The 20,854-nt window shown below is 39.6% G+C and overlaps 3 protein-coding genes and 3 long non-coding RNA genes across 11 annotated transcripts; 2 read left to right on the forward strand and 4 right to left on the reverse strand.

Moving 5' to 3' along the window:
* Positions 1-66: 66 nt before the first annotated feature.
* On the forward strand, positions 67-8,427 carry LOC135331568 (TNFAIP3-interacting protein 2-like). 2 transcript variants are annotated; one of them, XM_064526783.1, is made up of 10 exons: positions 67-123; positions 2,113-2,211; positions 2,433-2,551; positions 3,026-3,081; positions 5,953-6,056; positions 6,151-6,297; positions 6,663-6,842; positions 7,359-7,421; positions 7,572-7,688; positions 8,184-8,427. In XM_064526783.1, the coding sequence occupies exons 2-10, from the start codon at positions 2,158-2,160 to the stop codon at positions 8,250-8,252; spliced, it is 909 nt and encodes a 302-aa protein (XP_064382853.1). In that variant the 5' UTR covers positions 67-123; positions 2,113-2,157; the 3' UTR covers positions 8,253-8,427. The 2 variants fall into 2 exon arrangements, with proteins under 2 accessions (XP_064382853.1, XP_064382857.1); XM_064526787.1 differs by having other exon boundaries at positions 104-125; positions 2,117-2,211.
* On the reverse strand, positions 1,512-2,112 carry LOC135333621 (uncharacterized). Its single transcript, XR_010394003.1, has 2 exons — positions 1,915-2,112; positions 1,512-1,684 (listed from the first exon to the last, which is right to left on the reverse strand). It is a non-coding gene; the product is annotated as an uncharacterized LOC135333621 (long non-coding RNA).
* LOC135333879 (uncharacterized) lies at positions 4,093-4,958 on the reverse strand. The gene is made up of 2 exons (XR_010394116.1): positions 4,372-4,958; positions 4,093-4,309 (listed from the first exon to the last, which is right to left on the reverse strand). It is a non-coding gene; the product is annotated as an uncharacterized LOC135333879 (long non-coding RNA).
* Positions 8,428-8,863: 436 nt separating the features above from the next.
* Positions 8,864-12,186, reverse strand: LOC135333426 (uncharacterized). Of its 4 annotated transcripts, XR_010393904.1 has the most exons (6): positions 12,113-12,186; positions 11,786-11,957; positions 11,463-11,686; positions 10,951-11,142; positions 10,517-10,764; positions 8,864-9,003 (listed from the first exon to the last, which is right to left on the reverse strand). It is a non-coding gene; the product is annotated as an uncharacterized LOC135333426 (long non-coding RNA). The 4 variants fall into 4 exon arrangements; XR_010393905.1 differs by having other exon boundaries at positions 10,517-11,142; positions 11,786-11,945; XR_010393900.1 differs by having other exon boundaries at positions 10,517-11,142.
* Positions 12,187-14,277: 2,091 nt separating this feature from the next.
* On the forward strand, positions 14,278-16,280 carry LOC135331079 (uncharacterized). The gene has a single exon (XM_064526123.1). It carries the CDS (start codon positions 14,620-14,622, stop codon positions 16,186-16,188), a length of 1,569 nt encoding a protein of 522 aa, XP_064382193.1. The 5' UTR covers positions 14,278-14,619; the 3' UTR covers positions 16,189-16,280.
* LOC135331480 (ADP-ribosyl cyclase/cyclic ADP-ribose hydrolase-like) lies at positions 16,249-20,209 on the reverse strand. 2 transcript variants are annotated; one of them, XM_064526670.1, is made up of 7 exons: positions 20,086-20,209; positions 18,184-18,448; positions 17,819-18,045; positions 17,488-17,730; positions 17,213-17,380; positions 16,945-16,992; positions 16,249-16,520 (listed from the first exon to the last, which is right to left on the reverse strand). In XM_064526670.1, the coding sequence occupies exons 2-7, from the start codon at positions 18,414-18,416 to the stop codon at positions 16,447-16,449; spliced, it is 993 nt and encodes a 330-aa protein (XP_064382740.1). In that variant the 5' UTR covers positions 18,417-18,448; positions 20,086-20,209; the 3' UTR covers positions 16,249-16,446. The 2 variants fall into 2 exon arrangements, with proteins under 2 accessions (XP_064382740.1, XP_064382730.1); XM_064526660.1 differs by having other exon boundaries at positions 17,213-17,383.
* Between the last annotated feature and the right edge of the window lie 645 nt (positions 20,210-20,854).

The following is a 20,854-nucleotide window of genomic DNA, read 5'->3' on the forward strand; positions in this document are numbered from 1 at the left end:
TTCCCGATTTTCCTTCAATAGAACCAGAGAGTTCACGATCCCAAATAGGGAATTCCCCTAGTGAGTCACAGGAAAACAGTTTTATGTACAGTACATAGTATAGTATAGTATACGTACATGTAGTCTATAGAGCGGTTGCATCGCGCGTCATCCACCCACGCACAAAAGTTTTTGGAGGACAACCTCCAAAAACACAGGTGTAAACAATGTAAAAGTACACAAAGAACTGGACACCATTTGGCACGGTAGAACTATGATCCAGGGTACAGAGTGCTCTAGTATTGTAACTGTAAGTCTACCTTAGCTTACAGAGAAGGCTGAGGTGAGAAACTTGCATGCATCATGATGTACAAGCTAAGGAAATCCATTGAAATTCACTAGCTTTATTCTCACATATTTATATCTCAGTACAACATTGTCAGGTTTTCCTTTGCTTGGTTCTTGACAGTGTACTAGCTGAACAAGCTGAGCTCTGTGTGAAGATGGTTACCATAATTATGTTCAAGTGAAGAGGATGCATGTAGGATCAAGTGCCCGATCATGTCAGGCATCGATCATTGCTGGCTGGGAGGATTGTGTGGGACACGATCACCACAATATTAAATTAATGTAAGTGCTCTTTGTGTACTATGCTGTAATTACAGCGCCAACTCTGACTGAATGCCATTATTTAAGTCCTCCAACAGTTGTTGTAATAAGATGTGATGTCAGGCCCAAGGCAGTAGGTTTTTCTTTTATTATGCACTTGCATTAATTTTGATTCGTACCGTACAGCTGCTGTAAAATACAGAGACAAAAAACCAAACTGTATATACAGTATAGATCCACTGCATACTACTAAAAGATTGCATGCTATAATAGCTGTGCGCTTATAACATTTTTGGGAAGTTTGTGTAAAAATGATTTGGAAGCTGTAAACTACACTTACTGCACACTCAGTTTGAGGTGGTAAATTCCAAAAAATAAGTGTAACAGTTTCCTTTGATAGAGTGGTGCGGGGGGGGGGGGGGCATTGTTTACCTATTACACTTAGCTATACATGTATCTCAAGTATTATTCTATCTCAAGTACTTTTTTGTCTAAGTATAAATAACACAGTTGAGTTCAAGTAGATTTTCAAGTAGATGTGACCTTTGCTTGTATCATTCGTTCGTGGTTAATTCTAAAGCAGTCTGGCTAAATTATGTGTGTTGTGCAAGGCGCTGACTCAATAGAGGAGATAGGGCATGCACATGCAGGGCCGTAGATAGCTTAGGTTTGCAGAGGTGGCAAAATAACAGCTGAAAATTTTTACAAAAAAAAGGTCAACTGTTATTTCATATCCGTGATCTCGTATAATTATACAGTACCTCCTTTGAGTGCATGATTACATAATTTCTCCCACACAGAGACTGATCGAGACAAGAGTCAAGATAAAATTGACATTGATGTATTATTATCATGTGTCAGTACATGTATTAATTATGTGCTCAGTGTGCATACCTTTACCCGACATCGTCTCTGGTCTCTGAAACATTAATAAATAATTATGGGTTGAGCAATTAATAATGAATGTTGGTTGACCAAAAAAAAAGAGTAAATAACAACAAAAAACACTGCATCTCTTATTAATTATTGAGCTTAGAAGATGACAGAAGCAAGCATCCAAATCTGTGTACCATATCATCGAGAGGAGGAGCACACCCTGTATATGTGTTGTGTTGTGTGTGCATACTTTATGATCAGAAGGTAATTGAGTACAAAAGTACGCTATATGCTCCCCTGCCATTAGATGTACTGTGTATGTACTTCATAATAAAGCTGCTGCTGACTAGATCTAAAGGCAGCTAGCAGATATCGCTAGATATAGACATAGATCTATTCATCACTCCTGATCCATAATTTTAATGATAATTTATAAGCATGAGAGCTTACTTATCAAACTCATTTCCTCTGCAGCAGTTCAGGTAGGAGTCCTTTGATCGTCTATAGCTATTAACGTTGCTTAATTCGCTTTCTCTGCTAAGAGAGCAAAGCTAAACTGAGAGTTTTGTGCAGCCGCCATGTAAATTTTCGGGAGGTTGTCCTCCAAAAACTTTTTATGACGTAATGCGATGACGTCGATGCAACCGCTCTATAGTATAATTTTTATAGTCTTGTGTTGCTGGTCTATTTGCAATGGATGCTCAGAGGCAGGAGTCCAGTGTTCCCTTACCAAGGAGCTATAGTACTGTGAGGGATAGCTAGACCAAATACTATAAACACATGGCTATACTGCACTGGCATAGATAAATAGATCTGATACTGGTGAATATCATGTGAATATTAACGCATGGTTGTACTTGCTAGCTACTAAATATGTAAATAACCACCCCCCCCCCCCCACACACACACACACACACACACACACACAGTCCATCCACCCACTCCACCCACACACACCACACACACAGGGCTTCAGACCCTCCAATAGATACGAGACCGTCGACCCTTACAGACCATATGAAGTAATGGTCCCGGCTTCTATTGCTATGACAACCAGCCAATCGCCTTCCCTAGTTCAAAGTCCAATGTAAGTCGAAGCATCCAAAGAATTGTAGCTTTGGGGCGCTCAATGGTAGCCACCAAAATAAACAATTTGGGGAAAATTCATCAAAGCCATGACTTACCTTTGATGGATACCAATCCGTGCTAGACCTCACTTGAACAATGCCAATAATTTATATCACAACTGATAACCAACATCGCAATCCACCTCTTGTTTACGTCCTTTTTGGTTTTTGAACTGCCAACCTCGATTTTTGCACACCATGTTTTAGCTCTTGTAACCAGTGTGTTCCTTACGCTAACAGCTCTCTGTGTATGTGTGTTTTTTTTGCCTGCCACCTGGGTATGTTTTTGGGCCTGAAAAGTCCGTGGAACATAAAATCAATATCAATTTGATAACAGCTCTCTGTGCATGTGTGTGTCTGCAATGTTTCCACCGCCCACACCACACACACACATGTGCACCCTCCACACACACCACACACACACACACACACAGGTATGCTGGAGGAAGTGCTGCAATGTCTCCACCGCCCACACCACTACCTAGGGGAGGTATGTAACGACTGAATGTTATTATATAGCGTACGGAGGGGAGGGCACAGCACAAGTATACCGATCATATTACTATAATATTTTGCGAGCATCAAACATAATTCTAGCGTTGATCACTTCGCAAAACTAGTAACTGGTGATGACACACAATCCTTGCCAGAACGCAATAATTATGCCTCGAGGCGTAGCCGCACGAGGGATACGGTAAAAGCTGACTGTATGTGTGTGTGTGTGTCTGTTCCAGCTGTAACTGCTCAACGGTTGTAATGCGACGAAATTAACAGCTTCTATAGGCTTCTAGCCACGTTCTCTTGGATTTTGATTCGTGGATTAGCAAACTAAAGCTTCTTTCTCGAGTTATGGCTAGTTTGACTCACATTGAAGGCTGTTGCAGTCTCTTCAGAATCTTTCGTAGCATTATGCGTTCGCACAAAGTTTCTATTCAACATATGAGTTAGCCTTGCACTAAAGCGCTAGCTTTTTGTTAGCTACAAGAGTAAAAAAAAAGCTGTAAAACTAGCTATACATTGACCTTGCAGACACACCCCTTATTTCTGTGTATGTAATGCACATGCGCGCTCATCCCCACGTGTGATAAGAGACGATTAGATCCTCCTGGCAGAATCATCTTTTTCTTGAGGGCCTGGTAAGCTACCATAGATATAACAATATGCATGTACACAAGTCTTTTCTTCTCATCTTCTCAGTTATGATAGATATAAATACACACTGAACTCCAGATCCTGGAAGAATTAATTTTCTTCTTTCTTGAGGCCACAAAACACTACAATGATACCATAATAAGATAACAACAATGTAATTAAGTATTTCTTCTCAGTGACTTTATATAGCTTATCTAACTTTAATTCATTATATTTCCCACCTACTACACTTTTGCCATGTAGTCTAGTGGGGTTTAACTGTCATAAATTGGCACCTCAGGGCTACAAGGGAAAATATGGCTCATAAATTGGCACCTCAAGCATATGCAGTAAAAATAAATTAATGGTGTTTTCGATGAATGAAAATGTCTTGCATGAGAAACAAAATGTCATAAATGAAAACATAGAGACAGAGGGTGTAGTCTGTAGACTAGTTCATCAAAAATTCTGCTGTGTGCTTGCAGAAGGAGCTGCTTTAGAGACACTCTGGGAGAGGGCTAGGGCTCAGGCTGAGCCTTGCTCACTAGCACTAGTACTGCACACACTGCACTAGGCCTGTTCAGCTTCTGTATTTAAATAAAAAGAAGCCAGTTTAGTAATAATATAGGAGTGGCTATTTTAAGCTTACCTTTGCTTGCCTACTGGCCTGGCATAGCTGAAGAGAGCTGGTCTAGACACCTAGCTGTGTTGTTTCTTCTGGCTGGTTGCTGCGCAGTAAGTGGAGGGAGGGGCTGACTAATTGAACAGAGAGGGGGAGTGGCTCTAGTCTGTACCGTTCGCTTTGAGGGAGGGGCTGGCTGCTCATATTCTGTCCAGGCTGCGCAAGGATTTGAGTGTGGCAGCAGCCCTGGTGTGAACGTCGAGCTATCTTTTCCTAGTTGTCTTCTTGTTTGAATAGTGTTGCTATGTGGTAGTCATGCAGCTTGATGCATAGCAACCAGTCAGCCAATCAGATGGGACATATATCAATTAATGCACAGTGCCTCGGGGTTTATGACAGTAAACCACACCTCCCCCTCGGGCTTACGCCCTCGTAGTCGGGAGGTTTACTGTCATAAACCCCTCTACACTGTACATTAACTAATACATAGAAACACTAATACTTTTTGAGTGAAGCATAACATGGCGAGAGGCATTAGCACAGCGCAGCTTTCAACACTCGTTATTATTATAGGTAGGTCGCAAGGGTTCAATTTTTCTGCTGATTTGGCTTATTCACAAAACGTTTTTCACCCGCTACATGGAGCTATTTATAGTACAAGGGGGGAGTCATAGAACATACCACACCAATATACCAGTATACATGAATCAACCTCAAACCACAAAGCATGGGGATATTTGAGGGGGAGTCCCAGGGACTGTCCATTATAACTACCAGGCCACAGGCCCACAGCATTGCTGGAATAATTATTGCATCATCACTGAGTCCAGTAGTGGAACTTACTCACTGGTATTACTAGAATGTTTTGCGAGCATTCATCATTTTGCAAAAATAAAATCGCAAAACCTTTAACTATAGTACTGGTAAATACACACAATCCTTGTCAGAACTCGATAGCAAAGGGTTAAATTTTCTGCTGATTTTGGCTCATTCACAAAGGGTTTTCACCAGCAAAATATTGTATAATACCATATCAACCGCAAACAATAGATAATAAAATTATGGGATACTTGAGGGGGAGTCCCAGGGACTGTCCATCACTATAGCTATATAATTATACCAGGCCACAGCATTGCTGGCATACTCATGCATCACTGATAGTACATTAACGGAACTGTCCCACACATACTTTTCTAAGTAGCCACTGTTTTTGTGGGTTAGCAATCCTCCACGAAAATTAGTTCCACGAAATGCTAACAGTAGCTAATGGAAGACACGAAATTAGATTTCATTCCACGAAATTAGAGTGCTACAAGGTATATGTCTCTACTGGTCCATTGCTGCAGGTCATGTGGCTAAGCTACTGTATAGCGCAAAATTTCCATGTGGCTTAATTTTCGCTGTTTTCATGGGTAGCAATCCTAACACGAAAATTTGTTCCAAGAAATTAATGCTTAGCTACAGAAGACATCATTGATAAGATACCACAAAATCGATACCACAAAATTAATTCTAACGAAAATAATGCTTTTAGAGGTTATTCCACAAATTTAAATGCCTCGAAAATTTATCGCTATAGGGAATGTCTCTAGTGGTTTATTGCTGCAGGTCATGTGATGTTAAGCCCCTCCCACTATGAAGGTGGTGATATGACACGAGAGAATCATGAGCTAAAGATGAGTGTACACGAGAAGGAGAAGGAGATCGCTAAAGTGAGCCCCACACATCACACACACCCACACACTCACACCATTCACAATTAACCCACACGCCCCCACCAACCCCCCACACCCACACACCCCACAGCTCACACACAGCCTGGACGAGAGCCACTCCTACATTAAACAACTCAACCTGATGCTCAGTGAAAAGAAAGAGGCAATTCTAAGATATCAGGAGCAGATATCAGATCTCCAAGCAGAAGTGGGCGAGGCACGACACTCATCACACTCCGTACGTTACTACATTGTATTGTCAACTCTAGTGCTGTAGTTGGTATACAGTATAGCGGGTAATGTTCGTATGAACTACCCAGTTAAATATTTCGTATTCTAAGTATTCGTACAGCTCAGAATAGTGACGTATTATAATTTTGCTGTTTGGTAGTAATGCTCTAAATACGAAAAATACGGAAAAAATGTCCATCATACAAAAATAACCCACTGTACAAGTACAAGTAGGCACATTTTTGCCCTTGTATTCTATAAGGTATCTTGGGCCGTAGTAATCTTGTGCTGTACTGTATCGTCAATATTACCCCCCACAGTCTATACCGACCCCCAGCAATGACCCAGTCCTAATGATATTACCCCCCACAGTCTGTACCGACCCCCAGCATTGATCCAGCCCTTCGCCATCAGTTGCAGCAGCTTCGTACGCAACTCAGCACCTCCGAGCAACAACGAACAGAACTGTCTCGAAACAACGCTCAACTGCAAGTACAAATATCACAGCGTGATTCCAGCCAGAGCTACAACCTCGAGGGTGTCAGAGCCGAGGTTAGATATGTTATTTTATTTACCGTATAGCAAATATAATTATTTTGAAGGTTTAAATGTTCGCGGTTTTTCGCTGATTAAACTCATTTAGTATCTGTTTGGTAGTGCTACAATAATTACGCTGTGCTTAGTTAAATTGATCAGAGATTGCTTTTGGGGCCAAGTTCCTTTTTCTAGGAAAATCGTCGCTGTGGGGGATTTTTCAAAATCATGATGAGGCCTGTTTTAGAGCTGGCTTAGATGATCCCCATAACTTGTGTCAGTGTGGGGGCGTACAATTGTATGTGTATGTAATCATTAACTGGGGATTCTTATACTAATTGAAGACTATGAATAATTATTGTTCAAGCCTAGTAGCAGTGAGTGAACACGATCAAGCGAAGAGCATTTCTAGTTACGCATCCTTAAGCAATAGCATATAATAATTATATTGTGTAATTACAATTACTGTACGTATGCGTCTGTCGTTCTAAATTCTATTATTCTAATTCTGCCACCTCCCCTGATTGACTACAGGCTGCTCAGATGAGGGGGGAGAATCAGCGACTGATGTCACGAGTAGGAGTGCTGAATCATCAGGTATAGTGTAACCATTTAATAGTGTGCTAAGTTGTACAACTGAGTACCCTACTCCCTCTCACACACACCCACACCACAACCCCCACCACCCACACCACAACCTCATCACACCCCCACCACACACACACACACACACACACACACTCACAGGTGTCCACGTACAACGAGGACTTCCAGAGTGAGCGTGTGGACAGGGAGAGAGCGCAGGAGAGCATCATTAAACTAAAGGACACCAACGAAACACTGCACCAGTTCATACAAATGATGGTAACAGCGTTGCAACCATTATACTATAGCACTGAAGCATGTATATAGAATCATAATAATATAAGTCTATCATAATTATTAGCGTGGCTATTGTGTGTACATGCATTTAGATCCCACTTGAGTGTAGTTAGCAGGGAACTATGAGCTATACACTGTAGTTCCCGATAACTACACTAACTGATAACTGTAATTGATTGCAAATATTACTAGACTGTAATTATAGAATACACCCGAGAGTTTGAGGGACATTTGAACACATACATTGGATACTTTTGATTTAGATCCCACTTTTCATCGACTATCTAGAAGAGCTAATAGCAATTTTACTTAATTTGCACCCTCATGCAAGCAATCTACGGTAATACTGGGAACTATAAGCTGATACACACTCCATTGCGTGCTGTGCGTGGGTGGGATCTAATTGTGTGGGATGTTATTCATAATTAGATCTATTTGTAATTGTTTTACTACCTTTACTGTACATCCCCTTCTCAGGCTCAGGAACATAACATTCGACTGGAAAACTATGGCTTCGGAGAACTGGCCAATCACGGCCCTCGCTAGCTTGAACTGTGGTTATAATTATATATAGTACTTAGCATCAGTGTTTTGGTTTTTCAGTTTATGCAGTTTTGTTTCATTATGATCTCATAATCATAATGCTTATCTACTTCGTGCATTGATCTATTACGTATAATGTAACAATGCAGTGTTTTCCATTGAGCCGTCTATTATACTATTATTGAGAATGATAATAACCATAAATAAATAAATTATGTTTTATGCATGAGAAGTTCAAAAGAGACAAAAACAATTCAAGCTAAAAATTAATTTTAGCTACGTATAATTGTAGTGGCTGCATGATATCATAAACTTAATAATTGAATGGCATATCATGTACTAGCCTCGACCCCCGGCCGATCCGTCTCCAATTGAACGCTAGGTCGCCTACTAGTATTTTTCAACTTCGTTCTATTAAAAAAAAATCGACCTGGGACCGAGGCTAATCATGTACATGCATCCAGCTATATATATAGGCGCAGCCAGGTGCACACAAGTACAATCATTATTTATGTGCTATAATTATAGCTAAGCGTCTATTAAAAACATTACGTGTCAACATTCTAGTGTCTGCCTATATAGCTAGTTGAGATCCACTTTCTTCTCCTCCGGTGACTATAGCTCGGCTATCTCTTCCAGTCCATCGTGGGGTACAGTCTTTAGAAACCAGTACCAGAGTAATGAGTTCAAGAACTCTAGACCCCCGCCCCTGGCCACACTCTTGGGTAGTCTTGATCGACCCTTGACACAACAGCTGCACAGGGAGGAATGATTATGAAGAAAGTACACACTATAATTATAATTAATAATTATAGAGTCATTGTTGAAAAGTAGCTTTGATGGTCGATAATTTGAACTGGAATGGTCGAATTACAAATCTAGGATGTTTTGACGAAGGGGAGGCTGAGACATCTGCAAAATAAAATATTCATTGGGGCCCTAATTTGTCATTTTTCGGCCTCGGACCATGGTATCGTCAAATTGGCAAATACTTTTATCTCTCGAATATCAACTCTTTGATGGTACCATTTTAAAAGGTCTCTTTCTAAGCTTTCAGAAAAACATTGATTTTCGATCCACAGAATTCAAGTTATGGCAGCTGAAAGATTCCCAAAATCATTAATTAAACGGAGGGGACCCCGGGGGGGTGTCTTTCAACAGCCATAACTTCAGAAAAAAAGTTTTGCGTTCCCGTGAGTGGGTTTAATTCACCAACAATAGTTTTGCGTTCCGGTGAGTGGGTTCAATTCACTAGCAATAGTTTTGCGTTCCCGTGAGTGGGTTCAATTCACCAGCAATAGTTTTGCGTTCCCGTGAGTGGGTTCAATTCCAAATTGTCAATATCTCTCGAATATCAACTTTGATGGTACCATTTCTTTCTAAGCTTTCAAAAAAACCTATTTTTGATCCACAGAATTCAAGTTATGGCAGCTGAAAGATTCCTAAAATCATTAATTAAACGGAGGGGGGGTGTCTTTCAACAGCCATAACTTCAGTACAGTTGATCCGATGTCAAAATTTTTAGGATTTTCTGAAAATTACCTTTCAAACGATGTGTTTCAATCCAAAATTTCGTTGGGGTCGTAATTATTTTGTCATTTTTCGGCCTTGGACCATGGGCTATATAATCCATGGTATCGCCAAATTGGCAAATACTTTTATCTCTCGAATATCAACTTTGATGGTACCATTTGAAAGGTCTCTTTCTAAGCTTTCAGAAAAACATAACATTTTTGATTTTCGATCCACAGAATTCAAGTCATGGCAGCTGAGAGATTCCCAAAATCATTAATTAAACGGAGGGGGGGGTGTCTTTCAACAACCATAACTTCAGAATATAGTTTTGTGTTCCCGTAAATGGGTTCAATTCACCAGCAATAGTTTTGCGTTCCCGTGAGTGGGTTCAATTCACCAGCAATAGTTTTGCGTTCCCGTGAGTGGGTTCAATTCACCAGCAATAGTTTTGCGTTCCCATGAGTGGGTTCAATTCCAAATTGTCTAATACTTTTATCTCTCAAATATCAACTTTGATGGTACCATTTGAAAGGTCTCTTTCTAAGCTTCCAAAAAAACCTAAATTTTTTATTTTGGATCCACAGAATTCAAGTTATGGCAGCTGAAAGATTCCCAAAATCATTAGATTTGCACTTGAAATCGAGATAGGTGGTGTGTATTTAATCAGTTATTATGCATTATAACTAACTCACTAAAACTAAGAATGCCATAATTATAGCTAATTATGGGTACAGTTAATAGAGTAGTCTCACCATGTGATGGTAATAAGCAATTCTTTTCTCTCACTCACTTCAACGGGAGTGTCCCTGCTCATAGTGAAAGTGAAACCACCTAGTTCAGTAGCTTTAGTAGTAGACTCTGGGAGTGGTTGCATATGAACTTGGATCCAGAACGTGGTGTCAATAGTTAACTCCAGTAGAATAATTATACTCTCCCCAACCATTGAATGTGAACTTAGCTCCATCAAGGTTGGTGAGATGAGGATCACCCGTACAGAAGGCTGTGTGTATATAATTATGTGTGTGTGTGTGTGTGTGCATGTGTGTGTGTGTGCGTGTGCAGAACAGACATTGTTTTATAGCTGCAAGAATAGCTAGTAAAGTACGATGCATGCATGCAGAACACTTTTCTAGCAGGTGGTTTTTGACCACTCTACCATAAAAGACATTCCTGCACAAAGACTCACTTCTTCTTGGTGGTTGATAAGTGGTACAAGTAACTGCTAGTCCTGTACAGTGTGTCTGCTTCTCCTCCTATGCTGCATATACATCTCGCAGATTGTAATCAGTTTCAAGGAACTGGTTTGGGAAGAAGCTAGGACTGTAGGCCACCACTCCACTGATAGCCACGAGCATTGTTGAGAGAGCCATTCCTTCGTCTGTGATGAGAATAGCGTTATTATGAATGAATGACAAAATAATTTAATAAGTATTATGCTGTAAGAAATAATAATTTTATAGCTAGAAACAGTAACATTACACATCATTTGTATCCTCAAAGCTAGTATATATAATAAAATAACTATAGTTACCGGGGAACTACTGTATAATTATTTCGAATGTGACAATCTTTTAAGTTTGAATCGCGACTTTTCGAAATCAGGCACGTACATGTAGTGTCATTCGCAATTCACATTTTAAACTTTTATATAAAAATTTTAATAGGAGAAGCCCCGCTATATAGAATATAAATATTTACTGGGATGTAGAATGTGAGAGCTAAGGTAAGTATCTCCCTCTGTCCTGCATGTGTAGTAGCCTTGCAAACCCAACTCCGTTAGCCCCCGGTGTGTATAGTCAAGGTAGTGGATCTGGTCCATGCAATCATTCTGGATGTAGTGAGCTGGAATAGACACTGCACCATTGTTAATATTCAGCATAAGGTTCACATGTACGTTAGTGTCCCCACTTGCACACGTCACACTGTATAGAGGGGGAAGGGTTGTGTATAAGGACGCATATGCAAGCATGTATATAACTTCATTCTATTTTAACGCTGCTTTTGTCGCATGCCGATCTCACCTGATGATCGATCCTCTCCCCGAAATAATATTGAACAGTGAATGGCAGACCCAGACCGAGTGTCAGGTTTAGAGTCAATGCATCGACATACTCCAGGCGAATGGACACAAACACAGGCTCAGAATTCGAATCTGGAGGGAAAACATAGGATAGCAGGGTGCTTCATGCACTCCTGCATGGTAATAATTAGATCATTGGCATGAGGTATCTATGTGTTACAGTGCTCGAGGGCTGAGGGACACTATAACACACAATACCAAATGTACATGTCTATTCAACCAGAAAGACTGCTTTGCACTTCATAACTAGATCCAGCTAACCACTTACCATCGACTGATCCTTCCTATCCTGATCCTGGGCGAGGAGAGAGCAGCCCAACAACCAACAGAGCCACGGCTAGCCTCGATTCAAGGCCGATTAAAATACGGCCTGGTACCTATTGCAGGGGTGATAGTGCGCATGCGCTTCAAATTACCCAGAATATGGGTAATCGTACTACGAACGTAAAACCTTAGTAAATTACACAGGAAATTAGTCCGTTTACTAAAAATATGTTCCGTAATACTTTATCTCTATGACTGAGTTCTGTAAAGCTGTGGCTTATGCCGTCTATTGCGTTGGTCTAGAAGGCTTGAACACTAGTTTTAAGACAGAAGAGGCTCTCATCTACGTCTAGGATGGTCCTATAGTAGAGATGTCAGACCGGAAGTAGTGCGTGGGCGTATTTTCGTACAGTAATTCAATGGTAAAAAACGGGACCAGAATGTGAGTGAACAAGAAGGGCTTTCCGCAAGCCCTGGAAGAGTCTAGCAAACAACAGCTGTTCCCAGGGGTAAAAAATAGCGTAGAATTTGATTTTTATAACAGTTTTTTATGATTTTAGCATTTGATGCTTGTTTTGTGTGTGATTTTTTCTCAAAGGTGATCATCATTTTGGCAACCAAACATGAAAATGAACAAAAACACAAGTGAGCATGTCTTTCATCTCTAACTCTCTCCAGATTATGCAAAAAGTTGCTACAACAAGCTTTTATTTCTTGCGGAATCACATATTGCATGGATAGATGGGTGGAGCTGAGAATAGAAATGCAGTAAAATCAAGCCAAGTGTACCAATAGCTGTATTTATTTCTTAGAAGTTACTGAAAGTAATTATTGAAGCAATCTGAAAGCCTCTGTTGAAAAGAAACAAGAAAGATTGGAGAGAATTCCAAGGACAACAATGTAATCTATTTTAAAACTATTAAATTGCAAGAACTGATTCAATTTGCACACAAAACAAGACAAGAGTAATCTACTGTATTAATTAGAAGCTATCAACAGAGTTGTATCATAGATTTATAGTTGTATGGCCTTAAATCTACATCACACTAAAAACGAATTATTTAGACCAAATGAAATTGACAGAAAAGTTGCTTATAAAGATCAAGAAACAGATACAAGCGTAAGGTGGACATTGATGAGAGTTCTAAAACATGATACAATATACTGAAAAGATAGTATGGTTACTTTAAATCCAAAAGAACTCTCTGAAGCAGGAGACATCATACTATTATAGGGACATCATAAAGATATACATTACAGAAACATTATAAACTTCATAATAGATATCAAATGGTTACAATGTTAACTCCTGGGTCCTGAGTGTCCATTTCATACTTTTTTAAAAGAGAATAGACCAAGCAGTTCAGCAGATATGCTAACTTTAAGATCATTTCCGGTATTAACAACAAATTTCATAAGTCCCGCCCAAGTACATTAAAATGCGGTAAATTTTTGTACGAATTTTTCCCTGACTAGTGTTCTTCAAAACGCTGTATCTCTGCATTCGCTTGACCAAATCCAGTGCAGTAAAGTTTTTCTGGTTTGCCTAGAGTGTTCAAAAGAGATAGTAATACATAGGAGTTAGAAATAGCAAAAATTAAAATCGGTCTGACATCGCTACCTATAGCCGGGTTGTCTTCGCAAGTAGCAGTTTGAGGCACCATACACTTCCCATAGCCTGTACAGATCCAAGGTAAGACATCCTGACCATACAACCGTCATAGAGGTAGATGAGAGCCTCTTCTGGCTTTAGACTAGTGTGAAAGCCTTCTGGAACAACGCAATAGAGAGCTAAGCTGATGTACAAAGATAGAAAATAGATGAAAGAAAGAAAAAGGGGATTCCCCAGATTCTGGAGAATAAACTAACGCATGGGCACTATCACCCCTGCAATAGGTACCAGGCCGTATTTTAATCGGCCTGGAATCGAGGCTAAGCCACGGCTATAAGAAGCTTCATTGCAAGAGAAAGGGGAGGGGCTCGCTGCGCATGTCCTAACCTAGCCTCGAGACCAGGCCGATTAAAATACCGTATATCTTCTAATTTATCGGACACTTCTAATTACTCCAGATACTCTTTTGGGCAATTTTCGTTGTCTAGGACACTCCAGTGCTTTAATATTACATTTGTTCTAAATATCCGGACAATACCTTGAAAAGTTGAGTTCATTCATAGACGGCAAGTAAGACTTAGAGTGCTGCAGTTAGATAGCTTTGAGAGCTAGTTTTAGATAGCTAGTGCAACTATTCAGTCGTACACTGTTCTATTAAACTTAGCTAGCTCGCATGCAGCTGCTTGCTTGTCGGACACTTTGCATGCTCTATAAAAATCTGTTCCAATTATACCCAGACAATTTCCAAAATAATTATTTTTTGCTGTCCGCAAAGACACCATTACGGTCTACAATTACGTACAGCTACCGGTAGCTAGCTAGCAAGACTAGCCTGTTATTAAAATAATGTTAGCTAGACTATAATTATACCCTTTAATAGGCCAGCGTTCTGTAAAGTAATGGCTCTGTCCCAGACTCCAGTGCAACCATCAAACGAAATTGAAAACAATGATTCAAGAGAATTGGGCAAACACATCTCTTTGGTGAATATTGAAGAAACGGATACAGAGTATACTAAGCTTATACAAGACAATTTCAATGGCAACAGACAAACCATTGTTGATAGCCTTAATCCATCCGAGCTATTCGACCTGGTATACAAATATCGACTTGATGAAAAATTTACGAGCTCGAGCTGCTGTTACTCGCAGGGTGAAAAGGCTGATATGCTCCTCATGCAAGTCAAAGAATCCGGCGATTTTAAATATTTTCTTGATTACCTCCAGAAAAAAGCCAAGAAAGGTCATCACATGGGCCACCCGTACATTGTATCACTGCTCAAAGGTGAAGATTTTGGAGAGGAGAAAGAAATTAAAGAGTCAAGGGAAATTTTGGAGAAAATAATAGATAACATGAGCTTAGTTCAAGAACAACTAGAAGTGAAATCATTGCTGCCCTATCTTACCCAATGTAGACTAGTCACTCCGAATGAAACAGAGGAGTTAGAGAGTGCTACAAAAACTCGGCTAGACAAAGTGCAAAGACTTCTCACAATTCTCCGAACTAAAGGACCCACTGCTTATTACCTTTTCCTGCACAAATGTCTAGGTAAGGACGGTTTTCAAATTCACCAGGATATATATGATAAACTAACTTCAACACTTCCCCCTACAAAGAAGATACGACGGTCAATACCTGACAACACTGATCCCACAATTGTACGGGAGCCACCACTCTGCCTGCTGCCTAACGGTATAACAGAAAAATGCTACATAGAAAAAATGTTAAGAGTTCGGCAAAACTACTCGGATGCTAAACTTTTTTTAACCAATGAAATGGATTCGCTGGATAATCCTCTGGAAGCTAGAATCGCATTCTGCCTGGAAAGGTGCTACTTCTACATTACTAACATAGAGGAAACTAAGCGCATTGTTTTTGAGGCAAGAAAAATGATTAGCAATGAGATTGACAAAAATACAGTTCTAGAAAGTCGATGCGAGCTAGTGCTGGGACGATGCTATACAGTATGTGGCAAAAAAGACCAAGCCAAGCAATGCCTAGATAGTGCTTTTACTGCACTATCTGCTTTTGAATCAGGAGAAGACGCGATATTGGCAAACTATTTTGTAGCATGCAGTCTCAGTACTGATCGGAGTGACGAGATTACTATATTCCTACGAAGAGTTATTGACATTGCAGCGAAACAAAACTATGGTATGGATATCGCTCAGTATTGCAAAATTCGTCTAGCTCAAGCTTACATTGGCGTATCAGCTGACAATCCAGATTCCTCTAAACGTGATGTCTCACAAGATGATCTAAAACGTGCCAGTCAATTGTTCAAACTTAAGCACGAAGACATGCAACCTGCAGCAAAGTGCCTTTATCTGATTGCCTGCTCTGATGTGCATCGGCTTGATGGAAAATTCGCTGAAGCACAAAAATACGCAAAGCAAGCAAAAGAGATTGCTACGTCTGATTATCAACTTTCGTTAATAACAAAGAGGCAATCTCTTTTGCAGAATTAGTTGTTACTGTTTACGTATATTAAATTATTATTTGCATTTCTAATTATTATACATTCCACGTATGTTTATTGCACAACTCATTAGCAACATGAAAATCATTTTTACAGGTGTGCATATAATTGATTGAGTATACATGCATGCATGTGGCATGTCTTACATCGAGCATTTCATTGGTTACTAGTATCTACCATGCATGCTAAAATTATAATTATAGGTGAGTCCGTAACTATAATAATTATCAATATACACAGTTTCTTGTTAAAACAATACGGATAGTGCCAGAAATGCCAACACAGCAATTGTTGCTGGTGGGATACGTTGTCCAGGAACACCTGCATATGCATGCATGACATAAACAAGTCAAGGACCTCCTGCATGTGTATAATATAACAGCCATAGAAGGCTATAGGGTTATGCATGTAGTAATCAATGAAATAATTATGCCCTAATATTCTATATATATACTTTCGTGCAGTTGCTATTATTATATAGGATATGTCCATGATAATAATTATTATAACTGTAACCATAATGTTATAGGGGAGTATATATATAGATGCGCAGCTAGCAATAATTATTGCACATACAATCATTATTAACATAACACTAGGGATTTATGGTAACGTAAACCAAACCTTACCCTTGGGCAAATTAATTGGTGCATGGGTTTAATTTACTGCCCGCCATAAATGCGTAGAACCAAAGTATACTAAATTATATACGCCTTCTGTTGTGATAGTGTCTTGATTCACTTACTACTAGATGTCTCCTTCGAGAAACAATCATCATCTGCAGGCTCCATCCCTAAAGCAGCGTGTGCATGTATGCAACATTAAATTATAAGAGAGCAAAAACGGTTAACTGTAGGTCATTTTCGTTGTCCAAACTCAATGGTAAAATGAGCTATGATTATACTAAGTTGAAGTCGTATTCTCTTATACATTGCTCATGCATTGTGGTCAGACATCGAGGCAGGTTAATTATGCACGTATAACTATTAAGTTAACACGATAAGACAACATACCTTCTTGTATGCTAGTGATAATTCTGGCAGTGCATCCCGTAAGTTGTTCCAAGCTAGTGCTATTATTGATGGGATAACCGTAAACATCGTAGCAGGTGGATGCAATGTTCTTTGCCTGTAGTCTGTTCTTAAGAGTGATCAGCGGCTCTTGTCCACAAGATCTTGACCCTGCTGGTAGAGAAATGAAGTGTATATAATAATACTATAGACCTTTAATAATGGAGTGCAATGGAAAAATTCATTCATGCTTGTTAGGTTATTTACAGTCAACGTACCGCGACTCACGGTGTTATTATGCACCACCAGAATAACTGCGGAAGGTGTCAAATCAGACTTCAAATAGGGAATCTCATGTTTAGCAAAAAAAGATTCTTCGCTGAATGCTCCATTTTCAGACTCCCCATTGCCGAGATAAAAGATGGTGCCTCTTGCAGCTTTAGCAAATCTGACTGAAAACTCCTGGAAGAAAGCGTAGGAAACCATACATTCGCACATTCCGGTATACTTTATGCCGTCTCCTGTATTATAAGAAGAGTTGCATATTATGAAGGAGTATCAAATCAATACACGGTACACTGCATGCACTGATTAAACATGCACACAGACCTGAAGTAGCTATAGTTCCACACCAGCGCAATTCAGCCATCATCATTCCTAATTGTTCAGCAATACTGCCCATGATTGCAATTGGGGGGTAATTTGCGGCCGAAAACACGTCAGCAGCATCACACATGCAACTCAACATCCCTAACAAGTCCATAGTTCCAGACCAAAACAAGAACGTGTCCATCTTAGTGGTTATCGGGAACATGTCAAAGTAATCTTCATAGTTTCTGCATGTGTCACAATAAATATTTTAGTTAGCCCAGAAAGCACTTGATTCATAATTATATATATACACTATTAAGGCACCCATGCATATAATAATTTATACTCAAGTGTTGCAGCAACAGCTACTCTGTGACGCTTACTTTGTAGTAACAGAGCTAGGGTCCATGTTTGCAAAAGATGAAGAAAATGCATCCCAGTAGCCAGCACACTGAGAAGACGATCCTTCATCCCATTCTCTCAATTGCAAATTTGTACACATATTGATGAACAAATCTCTAAATCCAGTAGGAGATGGTGCACAGATAGTCCCATTTTGTTGACCGTCGACAGCAGCCAGCAAGCAGAAAAGAGTGAGCAAAATCATGTGTACCATCAAGCAAAACGGCAGCAAATCCCAAAATCCGGCTGGTTAACAATGGGATAAACAACATAGTGAGATGTTTACGGTTACCCACAATATCTGCTAAGCAGATGTTGTGGGTCTCAGCAGATAAAGATAAAGATAAAGCTACAACATGTGTACGTGCTATATAGGGCTGTGGTCATGACCACTTTGATGGTCTATTGGTTACTCCATGGCATCCCTTGAAGTTCATACAACGAGACAAAGATCTTATCTGCAGTACTGTCCAGTGGTGTACTAAAGTAGGAACCAGGCCCCTAACACTGCATGCATGCTGGCTTTTTACCCAAATCAAGCTTTTAATTGTACGCAAATACACTAATCAATCCCAGAGCATGTAAAATTAATATATTTTTAGGGGGACTACCTCAAGACCCACTTGCAGGCGCACTTTAACTATCAGCTCCCCTTCCAAACGTTTTCTACTATCCCTGCTCTCTAAGTGACTGCTGTCACTACTGTCAATAATTATGTTCACATTTCAAATTGCTAGTTATTTTTTCTGTCTGATAATTATGAGATAGACCAAGTACACACCACCTCAGCTCTGGTACACTATTCTCTATCTCACGTGGATCTGTGGAGTAGGCCTTATTACTGCAACCCTGTATAGCTAGATCTATAGTTGTTGTAGTACACTGGCCAATTTTGATTTGATACTGCAAATTAGTAAAGAAACCACTAAGTATAGTCCTGCATGTATATAGTCCATGTTTACATTGTGGTTTATCCATTTGTGTGTGTATGTTGCAAAGGTGCTTAAAACTGCTATATAATAGCCTCATGAAATAATTGTCTTATCACGAGTGCATGCATGTTTGGGGTGCCGTCTGTGTCAAAATATCATATGCAAAAACTGCAAGTCACTCACTGCATGCATGTGTCGCGCTTCCGATTTACTAAATCGGGATCACTCCATGCATTTAGTAAAGCGTGAGACCAGTAAATCAGGCTCACGCTTTACGGTGTGACGCTTACTATTAAATGGATGATCCTAATTTAGTAAATCGGGAGCCCAATTATTTAGTAAAGCGTAATCCCGGTTACTAAATCAGGAGCCCGAGTTGCACATTATACATGCACATGTGTATAACGGCACCACATATGCATGAAGAGTATAAGCAACTACAATAAATTATACTGATATACAGTCCGCATGCACTGTTGTCTGACTCTGTCATAACTATACTATAGATGTGTCAATTGCATGGCTCTAAACGCTTAAAACAGTATGATTAATTGGGCATATAATATAGTGTCAAGTAGAATTTCTGATTGTAGGCTTTGTATCCCGTCTGCCTGTATAGCCATACACATGCATGGTCATGTTAACCCACACATGCTGTTTACATTACTACATTGTGTTTGTGACGTACTGAGACAACGTTTCACGGTCGGTGCTATTTCTCTGAGTCTATATATTTTAATGTCGCTGTAAATCGAGTTCTTATAATAATTATAGCCATGCATGCAGTGTATATGTAGTACATAATTATATATATAAGTGAATGGACGACCAGAAAATTGATTATAATTATACTCAACAGATCTTATAAGATTTACTATGGTATCCTAATATAAAGTGCATGACTTAAAGAAAATGATGCTTTTAACTCTACTCTAACTTGTGTTTACCTACCTTTTTAGCAGAAGCAGTGAACGCACTTTCCAATGGTCGTATAGGAAGCAGTTCCAGAGCGAGGATCTCCAGCGGTTTTTGCTTCCGCTCTTCTCCTATGATCATAAGATCACGAGGGGGGGGGGTAGAACTTTATTTCAGTTTTATTTCTCTTACAGGGTAGAGATCTTATCCCGGGGTAACCTCGATTCCAGGCCGCAGGGAAAGGTTGCTAATCCCGGGGTAGCTAGATCTATAATTATACTCATGTTTTCGCGCATGCTCAGTGTAGATTTACCATATTTACATATGTAGCTAGTGTAGAAAGACACTTTCTTTCTACACTATTAGGATATACCATAATTGCTAAACATTAATAGCTGCATGCCATGCACCAGAACACTATTGTTCATTCGGCTTTATATAGCAGATAGATTAAATAAACACTAAATTTACACCCGTGTATAGATCTCTCATTATCCAAGACTGGATCCGTGAAAGTTTACTTGCTCCTAGACTAGCTAGTATATTATTTGCTTTAAATTACATGCAGTGTCCGTGAGATGTGAACAGGGTGAGGTAACTAACTAATAGACTGAACAAGGGAATCAATTAAGGGCGCACAATTAATGAACACAATCTTTCCAGTCTAACGTTTGCCAAGCACTTAATTAAGTCATGGTGTTATATCAAACTCTGCACTATACTCAGCAAGCCTGAGAACTTAGTCATAAATTATTATGACTTGGTGAATGGTATAATATAATTATATAGGAGGTACTTCATATAC

The sequence above is a fragment of the Halichondria panicea genome, chromosome 1, assembly GCF_963675165.1.
Source record: "Halichondria panicea chromosome 1, odHalPani1.1, whole genome shotgun sequence".
NCBI classification, from domain to species: Eukaryota; Metazoa; Porifera; class Demospongiae; order Suberitida; family Halichondriidae; genus Halichondria; species Halichondria panicea.

Excerpts from the sequence above, each read along its gene's own strand:
- LOC135331568 (XM_064526783.1), top strand. The coding sequence starts at position 2,158 with ATGGATGCTCAGAGGCAGGAGTCCAGTGTTCCCTTACCAAGGAGCTAT. Across the intron at positions 6,057-6,150 it reads AGGAGAAGGAGATCGCTAAA|CTCACACACAGCCTGGACGA; the intron begins GTGAGCCCCACA and ends CACACCCCACAG. Across the intron at positions 7,422-7,571 it reads TAGGAGTGCTGAATCATCAG|GTGTCCACGTACAACGAGGA; the intron begins GTATAGTGTAAC and ends ACACACTCACAG.
- LOC135331079 (XM_064526123.1), top strand. The coding sequence starts at position 14,620 with ATGGCTCTGTCCCAGACTCCAGTGCAACCATCAAACGAAATTGAAAAC.
- LOC135331480 (XM_064526660.1), bottom strand. The coding sequence starts at position 18,416 with ATGGTACACATGATTTTGCTCACTCTTTTCTGCTTGCTGGCTGCTGTC. Across the intron at positions 17,384-17,487 it reads TAATAACACCGTGAGTCGCG|CAGGGTCAAGATCTTGTGGA; the intron begins GTACGTTGACTG and ends TTTCTCTACCAG. Across the intron at positions 16,993-17,212 it reads TATCACTAGCATACAAGAAG|GGATGGAGCCTGCAGATGAT; the intron begins GTATGTTGTCTT and ends ACGCTGCTTTAG.